This window comes from Tigriopus californicus, chromosome 1 (genome assembly GCF_007210705.1).
Source record: "Tigriopus californicus strain San Diego chromosome 1, Tcal_SD_v2.1, whole genome shotgun sequence".
Lineage (NCBI taxonomy): Eukaryota > Metazoa > Arthropoda > Copepoda > Harpacticoida > Harpacticidae > Tigriopus > Tigriopus californicus.
In genome coordinates this window covers 6,345,819-6,353,973 of record NC_081440.1, presented here as the reverse complement: position 1 = coordinate 6,353,973, position 8,155 = coordinate 6,345,819, and the positions used below count along the sequence as shown (strand labels likewise).

General features: G+C 48.9%; 2 protein-coding genes across 4 annotated transcripts; one reads left to right on the top strand and one right to left on the bottom strand.

Annotated features, from left to right (window-relative positions):
* Positions 1-377: 377 nt before the first annotated feature.
* LOC131882497 (puromycin-sensitive aminopeptidase-like) lies at positions 378-3,240 on the bottom strand (the record flags this gene model as incomplete). The annotated part of the gene is given in 2 exon segments (XM_059229654.1): positions 378-2,236; positions 2,299-3,240. Coding segments are annotated over 2 exon segments (2,649 nt in total), but the record flags the coding sequence as incomplete, so codon positions are not given.
* Positions 3,241-4,321: 1,081 nt separating this feature from the next.
* LOC131882544 (acyl carrier protein, mitochondrial-like) lies at positions 4,322-5,851 on the top strand. 3 transcript variants are annotated; one of them, XM_059229742.1, is made up of 4 exons: positions 4,322-4,709; positions 4,877-4,975; positions 5,029-5,136; positions 5,598-5,851. In XM_059229742.1, exons 1-4 carry the CDS (start codon positions 4,530-4,532, stop codon positions 5,775-5,777), a joined length of 567 nt encoding a protein of 188 aa, XP_059085725.1. In that variant the 5' UTR covers positions 4,322-4,529; the 3' UTR covers positions 5,778-5,851. The 3 variants fall into 3 exon arrangements, with proteins under 3 accessions (XP_059085725.1, XP_059085717.1, XP_059085708.1); XM_059229734.1 differs by lacking the exon at positions 5,029-5,136; XM_059229725.1 differs by lacking the exon at positions 4,877-4,975 and having other exon boundaries at positions 4,326-4,709.
* The last annotated feature ends 2,304 nt before the right edge of the window (positions 5,852-8,155 follow it).

Here is an 8,155-nt window from a genome sequence, read left to right as displayed (position 1 = left end):
TATCACCTCATACGTATGTAAGGCCTTTAGCGGATGTGCATGGGCACAAGGCCCGGACTAGAGCTTTACCCTAGACGAATCTTCTTGAAATGGTTACGTTGGGTTGCTTTGGCGTTGCGAGGTCCGATTTTATGATTTTGTGAGCATCGGAAAACGATCCTGGCCCGCTGAACTATTGAGCCAGTGAACCGTCAGTTTCCGTCTTTTCTAAACCATCCAGGCCTTGGATGATTGCATTTCATTTGGAACGGTTGATGTTACTCAAATCATGCCTCCAATTAAAGGGATTTCTGAATGAACACACAGTCTCTCTAGACATTAGCCAAATCCAATACCAAATCCCATTCCCCATCTGTTGTGAAATTAATACTATCACGACCGGTGGCTCTTCTTTATTTACATATATAAAGGGTTTCTAAAATAGTCCAAAGGGGTGAGTTAACTTGCGTTTTGTTAATACCTGAACGCAATGGCAATACAGTTTTTGTTTAAAGGACAAAGAGGAATGGTATTGCCTAACATGTCAATGTTACGCGGGGGTGGAAGCTTGTTTGGTTTGAAAGTCGATGAGGTACGTTTTCACAGATTCAAGGTCCCTCTGGATCCAATGGGCTCGAAGTCGGACAGATTCGATGGCTTGCTTGATTGATCTTTGCGCTCCAGGGAATGGATGTGATTCAAAAAAGGCCTCAATCTCAGCGGCCTCTTCCAATGTAGAGAACGGACAGGTCACTGCTTTAATGAGCCTAGTTAATAGGCCGCCCGTCTTGTATCGTTTCCCGATTTCCGACGCGTTCGCTTTGAAAAATGACCAACACAGGTTTCGACCCAGTACACTTTCGGACGAGACGGATGACAGAACGGATCGGGTGTCTTGAAGACGAACGGCAGGTGAGAGGCCATACTCCAAGGCTTGCTGCAAGAGGTTCGAGTCTTGGGATTGACCCAATGCATTATACACTTCGCCTTTGGCCTCATGCGAGTCCGTGTCCTTGGCAATTTGAATCAGACTATCAAAGACCTCTTGTCCCTTTAAACGGAGAGCACAAGCATACATGGAGGACTTGAGGTCAGCGGGGATCAGGGCAGAACCATTGCGATGGGCCTCAAAGCGTTCAAGGCCGTCGTTTAGAGTCTCTTCGTCATTGGCACGAACCAGACTCCAATGAAGTAAGGATCTCAGCAACATGTCGATGTGGGAATCATTCGATCGAGCATCCAGGCCCAATCGCTTCATGGCCGGTTGGAACAGCCATCGTTGCCAAAAGTTGAAGCTGTCCAGACACTCGGGATCGGATTGCATTAAGCCTTGGAGAGCTTTGACACTGGCCACCACGGCATCCCAGACTGTAAAATCTTCATTGTCTCGGTATTTCTCGATGAGCTGAATTAATTCGACCGAAGGCACGATCCCAGCATGGCACAAATCCGTGTAATCTTGCAACAGACCAATTCGATCTTGGACGGGTAGACTGCGATCCTCAATGGCCGGGACGAAGCGCTTCATAAGCTCGGGGGAATAATGGACGCGGAAGTAGCCCACCTTGCCGGGGTTCAGATTGAGCCAAGAGCGGTTATCGTTCTCGGGTAAGAAAACGACTTCACTCTCGCCTTTGAGCACGATCGACATGGTTGAATGTTGAGGGGACATCTTTGTGGTAAGACTCAAAGGAATTTCCCACAAGGAGCATTCCTTTTGATCTGAGACTCCACCACTCGAGCCCTTACCAATGCAGAACGGCGCTTGTTTCACACTCAGCTCGTTCTTACTCTCGCACAGGGAGGCACGTATCAAGGGATAACCTTTCTTTTGCGTCCAAGTGGACATGACCGTTCCCACGGGACTGCCAGACGCTTCCTCCAAAGCCTTCCAGAGGTCCTCGGTGGTGGCATTGCCATAGGCGTGACGATCGAGGTAGGCTTTCATGCCCCTTCGAAAATTGGTCTCGCCAATCCAATTGAACAACATCCGAATGATGGAGGCACCCTTATTATACGAGATCAAGTCGAAGATCTCGTCGATCTGAGCCGGGTTTTCCACTTTCACCTCAATAGGATGAGAATTGTCCAAACAATCCAGCTCCAACGCCGGATTGAGGGTGTCGGTGATGAACTGCGTCCAAAAGTTCCATTCCGGGAACAGATGATCTACGCACAGAAACTCGATCCAAGTGGCATATCCCTCCTTGAGCCACAAATGGGTCCACCACTCGATGGTGACCAGGTTCCCGAACCACTGAAATACAAATATATCCGTGTTAATCTTGTCGCTCTTGGAAGAATTCCCATCACTCTCACCTGATGCGCCACTTCATGCGCCACAATGAGGGCAACATATTGCTTGATCATGGCCGAGCTGGTCTGGGCATCGTACAATAAGAGCCGTTCGCGGAAAGTCAACAGACCCCAATTCTCCATGGCGCCAATGGCAAAGTCGGATAAGGCAATCAGGTCCATCTTGGGCAATCGGTAGGGCACGCCGAAGAACTCTTTATAGTACCGTAAGGCCTTGACCGCCACTTCCAAGGCAAAGGCGCCTTCTTCCTTCTTGCCTACGGGCGTATAAACCCGCACCGTCACCTCATCCGGTGTCACGTCTTCGATGAAATCGTACTGTCCCAAAGACCAGCACAGTAAGTAGGTGGGAATGGAGGGCGTGGGTTGAAAGGCCACCCGCACACCCCCTTCGGGCCCCAATTCACGGGATTGTTCGGGCATATTGGATAGAATCACCAGACTAGCATCGGCCACCTGAATATTCACCTGGAATTGCGCTCGAAACGACGGCTCGTCCCAACAGGGAAAGGCGTGGCGGGCGCCCGTGGCCTCAAAATGGCACACGGCCCCATACTGAGCCGGGCCTTGAGCCGTACGATAAAATCCGCGGAGTGTATCGTTCAATTCGCCTTTATATTCGATGGATAGCTCGACCTGCGCGCCCACGGGCAAGGCCTGGGCCAAATTGATGACGAGCGTCTCATTGTGAGCCCGCAATGCCCATCGGACGCATTCCACCTCCCGGACCTCGCCGGTGGCGGCCCGCACGTGGACCTGGAGCCGTTGAACGGTCAGATGAGCGGCGTGGAGGGTGATGTGCGAGGTGCTTTGAGCCACAGACAAATGGATTTGCACGCGACCGCTAAAGGTGAACTCGCTCAAATCCGGCTTCAAGTGCAAATGGTAAGTCACGGGTAGCAGGTCCCGGGACAGACGCTCGAAGGGCGGCACCTCGCTCACGGCAGACATGATGGTGGGGATTAGTGATCGATGCCCAGAGAAGTTCCCAGAGAAGGCGTTACATGCTGGGGGGGGGGACGGGGATGGCACTGGATGAGCGAGATGGGCGATTCACTCACCCTCCAAGATAGTTCAAGTTTCAAAGCCTTAGCTTGGATCGAGGTACGTGAAAGGCAAAGGGAAAGTGCTGTATGTTTAGTGGCTGATGCGCTGCATATTGCTGTTAGACCACCTTGGTAGAGCGGAAGTTGGAACGCTGACTAGGATTGAAAGCGTTATTCAGACTCGTATTGGCTGGAAGTCCAAGGTGACGAATGGGATGCAAGTCTCATTGGTGCCAGATCAATGAGATGACATTCAGGGCCAAGGAGAGGTTCAATTGGCAAGAATTGATCGTGTCAAATGAAACGTAGTCTATTCTGCACGAACTAGAGGGCATGCGTGGCTCTTTTCAAACCATGTTACTCATGTCGAGCTAAGGCATTGTGGGTGGTCTTAACCATGGTGGCCAAACGGTTTTGGCCGAAAAGAGGTTAATGGGAGTGTTTTTTATTTTTGTGGAGCTAGAAGATTAAAAGTTACATCGAAATTAGAAAAGAGCGAATCAAGAACTGTATTTGGAACGCTAAGAATATTCTTTTGTTCCAAGTGTCAAATCCTCAAATCCTCGAGGAGAAAAATATGAATGAATTTGCGTGAGAACTTCGTCGATGAAGAATGTGCTTCTTTTTTAATATGCCTAAAATGAAGTATATTAGACCTTAAAAAAACATCGAAAAGGAAAAGAGCAAAATTGATTTATGTATAACATACTTCTCCAGAAATAAAAAAGAAGAAAGGAAATCTAGGTCTTTAGAGCTAGATTTGGTCACTACAACCTCATTAGGAGATGGCTCCCACCCACTTTATCATTCGATCCCATTCTAGCTTCCTTCTCTATTCCGCATCATCTTTGTAAAATAAGCATCTGCATCACTTTCACCAACGCACACAACACAAGCTCATGTCCTTTATTTCAACAGGAAAAGAATCAACCAAGGGCAGCCTAACTCTTTGGCTTTTTCAAAGACTGAAATCCTACCCTGAAATCCCTCTTTGTTTACGTCTCCATGTTCGTTCCAAAAGCAGTAAGCACACTGGCTTGCAGCTGTCGAAATCGCCGAAATCGTTCGTCTGATCTGATCTGGTCTTCGCCTCGTCTGGTCCTTGTGCACCTCCTCCTTTGGACTCCGTGAATCTGCTTCCTCCCTCCGGCTTGATCACGCCCCCTCTCTGTTCCCAACTTATTCACTATGATGTCCGCCAGCCTGCGCCTGAGCCATACCTGGCTCCGCTCGAATTCCCGCATGTGCGCTCGCGCCCTCAGCTCGTCCTCGGTCCATGGGATGACTCCGGTGGGCCGAACGTGCCAGCCCTTGACCGTGGGTGTGGCCCTACCACGAAACTGGTTCGCACCGCAAATTCAGACCCAGGTAGATTGAGAGCAAGCGTGTCTGTTGATGGCTAAGCTATGGCTGATTGGACTAAATGATTGGCTTTAAAGGTCCTTCTTGATCAATTTTACGTCATGTCAAGGCTTGATATGAAGCTGAGACCCGGGGGCAACCAACCATAACTGTGTATTTGGCTTTGGTTACAGGTAAACCGATGGATGAGCTCGGAAAAGTTGACGAAAGCGCTAGTGGAAGAGCGGGTGTTGACTGTGTGCAAAGTCTTTGATAAGATCACGGCCGATAAGGTAAGCTGAGTGGGCGTGGCCGAAACTAACCGCGCCTTTGGGCTTACTTTCAGATGACGGGTCGACGAGCTTATAGTGACGAATTTCCCTTGTCATTGGAGTTGATCAAGCAACGCGTCAACCTCGTGCTCAACCTCTACGACAAAATTAACGCCGACAAGGTAAAGCTCAATCGTTGTCCGGTATCCGATATCCGGGGATTGGGGGATTGGGCGGCAGGAGGGCGAGAGGCTCTACTCGTCCCAGCTCAATCCGGCCTGACTTGGTTTGGCGTAGAGGTTGAGCCGGGGCTATTCGAGTGACGTGCGCGCGCTCTCTCGCCCCCTTGGCGTTCAAAACAAGGCATTGGGGAACGAGATCCATCACCACCCGTACCAACTCTCCCAAACTAAATGAAAAAGTACTTGGCTCTGGCTTAGGCTTTGTGGTTCCTCAGTCACGAACACATGCCATCTACCCTAGAATATAGTAGGTTTGGCCCAGGATTGTTCTTCGGCTGATGAGAGTTTGGTAGTTTGGTGGCTGAAGGAATACACAACATGACGAAACTAGAGCCTCTCACTTCATGCCTGCTGCCCAAAAGGAGTATCTGACGCTCTAATGCTGACCAATCTTTTTATAGTTAACTTTGGAATCGCACTTCATCAAGGATTTGGGTTTGGACTCCTTAGATCACGTGGAAATCATCATGGCCATTGAAGACGAGTTTGGTTTTGAAATCCCTGACGATCAAGCCGAGAAATTAATGACCCCAGGAAAAATCGTCCAGTTCGTTGCGGATCACGAAGACGTTTACGAATAGAAACAGAACATTAAATTTTCAACCCCTTAAAAATTTCAACACGAAGAAATACAGCCTTTTGTTCCGATTAAGAAGTTATCTTTTATTTGAGCAGTCTCATTTTGCATGCGTTAGGTAAAGTTCAATATCGATATAATAAGCATTTATTCTAGCATCCCTGTCCCTTGACTGGGGGATACTAGTTAAATTTACTCGGCTGAGCAAAAGCACAATTGGATTATTAGTAATCTTAACTCTATTGACGTAACTTTGATTACGTCTCCTTAATTGCAAGTGTCTTAAAGTTCTGCGCACAAACTGATTTGATCTTACAAATACTGATGGCGATCTTAAGATTAAACAAGAGAACTGGCGTGTCTCAAAAATATGATAATAACATAACATCGATGATCGTACACGGATTAGAATTTCAGATAGGTGTCCAAGTTAATACGACTTCCTCGTCCACGGGGATCCATCGGGGGCATGAATTTATCATTCACAATATTATATCCCAGAGTTCTGAAATGACAGCCTCAATGCTTCATTGTCGCTCAACTTGACATGAAAAATTCATTAACTTACCTGTGATCAATTTGATTGCGAAATTCTGGATAACGGTTATGAACATCTCGAAAATAGTCGTTGGAAATAATAACTCCGCCCTTTGAGTTCGCATAGTCAATAACAAATAAGTCGTCATAATGTCGTTTACCCTTCCCGCCGGGCACCAGTTGCAGCACATTAATCCCTTTTAGGTATTCCAAAACGACCAATTCTTCAGGCAAGGTCGTTCTATGTGGAGTGGCGAAGATCACAATCTCCTCATGGCCACGATGAAGAAAATATTCGTAAACAATTTTGAGGCCTAAAGCCGAAAAACGCTCATGATTCCCATGGTGAAATGCTACATTATTGCCATCCACCACTATTGGCCGCAGGGAACCGATCGGACGAGGGATTTGTAAGGGAGCTCGAGAGGCCACATCCGCAAAAGAGGCCACTTTGGAACGCATGGCTTGCCTGATGAAAAATAACACGACCATGGATCGATTCAATCCCCTTATCCATTGGGACACAGAACAACAGTCGGACTCACCTAGACAGGGACAGAGCCTGAGCTATCTCGCGTTGATATTTAGCCACATCAACCAACGACTCCGGATCAAGGGTATTCTTAGACTTCTCGAGTGCCTGCCAAGTCTCCCGGATTTGTTGCGAGACCTGCTCTTCCGGGTCCAACGACCGGGCCATAGCTTCGCGGATCAGATCATCCTCGTTGACGTCTTCCAACTTGGTAAGCCCAAGATCCGGATCGTCATGGCTATCGGGCAGGGTCGAAATGGGATCATAGGAGGAAGTCACATTACGATCGAGTCCCATTGAATCCACGCCTGATGCCACTTGAGCCGTATCGACCTTCGGAACTGGATTCGGACGGTCATAGCCCGAACTAGTGGCGTCGTTCAAGCCGAGTGAAGCCATGAGATCCGTCAATGGACTCCGTGGTTCGTTCGAAGGGTCGGGATTGGGGGCGGTGGATAATTGCAAAGACAAGCTCCGGATCAAGGCCATTTGTTCGTCCGGACTGAGTTGAGCTAACCGAGGGTTGGGAGCTACCAACTCCAAGCCATCCACGGGTACTTCCGACATGATGAGGCTCAGCCGCTGCGGCCAAGCCATGGCCTGCCAATCGCTCAAACGAAGACGAGCTAAAGGGACAATCAGAAAAATCAAAGGTCTTTTTGACTTAAACCAGGGTCAGGCGAATGAAACACGGTGGAGGAAGGTAGCCCTTACCCGTGGATTCAGGCTGAGGGGCGGGATGGGAGGGCGTGAGGGGACTTAAGGGCAGACCCCAAGCCACGGTCTGGCGCTGGAATGACTCAAGCTGATATTGGCGTTGGCGCCAGGGCGGTTCCAATTGACGGATATGCTGGGACGCGGATTTGACGGCACAATAGACGTGATGCTCGAAGTTGGCCTGGGCTTGGGCCGCCCGCAGGGTTTGTTCAGCCAGCGTGAAAGGCGGGTTGGATGGATTTATGGGAGGGATTGGGAGATTTCCCTCGCTCACGATTTCGAGATCGATGGACACGACAAGAAAGAGGAGGAGGTGCCGCAGACCACAATCAGGACGTACAAATTCTCCTAGAAGCAAAGAACAGTCCTGGATCGGCACTCTTATGAGAAATGAGGGCAATGATACACTTTGGGGGACATAGGGGAAGGGAGGGAGCGTCAGCAGCAGTAGTAGATTCTTCAAGACTACAGTGGAGCTTGTTTGGAGGGAGCTAAGCATAGATGGGTCAAGACATGGAAAAATTAACGAGACACAACTACTGATTTTAGTATCCAGTGAAGGTCAGGTCATGGAGTGAAAGCAATGGCCTCCAAAA

Excerpts from the sequence above, each read along its gene's own strand:
- LOC131882544 (XM_059229742.1), top strand. The coding sequence starts at position 4,530 with ATGATGTCCGCCAGCCTGCGCCTGAGCCATACCTGGCTCCGCTCGAAT. Across the intron at positions 4,710-4,876 it reads CACCGCAAATTCAGACCCAG|GTAAACCGATGGATGAGCTC; the intron begins GTAGATTGAGAG and ends CTTTGGTTACAG. Across the intron at positions 5,137-5,597 it reads ACAAAATTAACGCCGACAAG|TTAACTTTGGAATCGCACTT; the intron begins GTAAAGCTCAAT and ends ATCTTTTTATAG.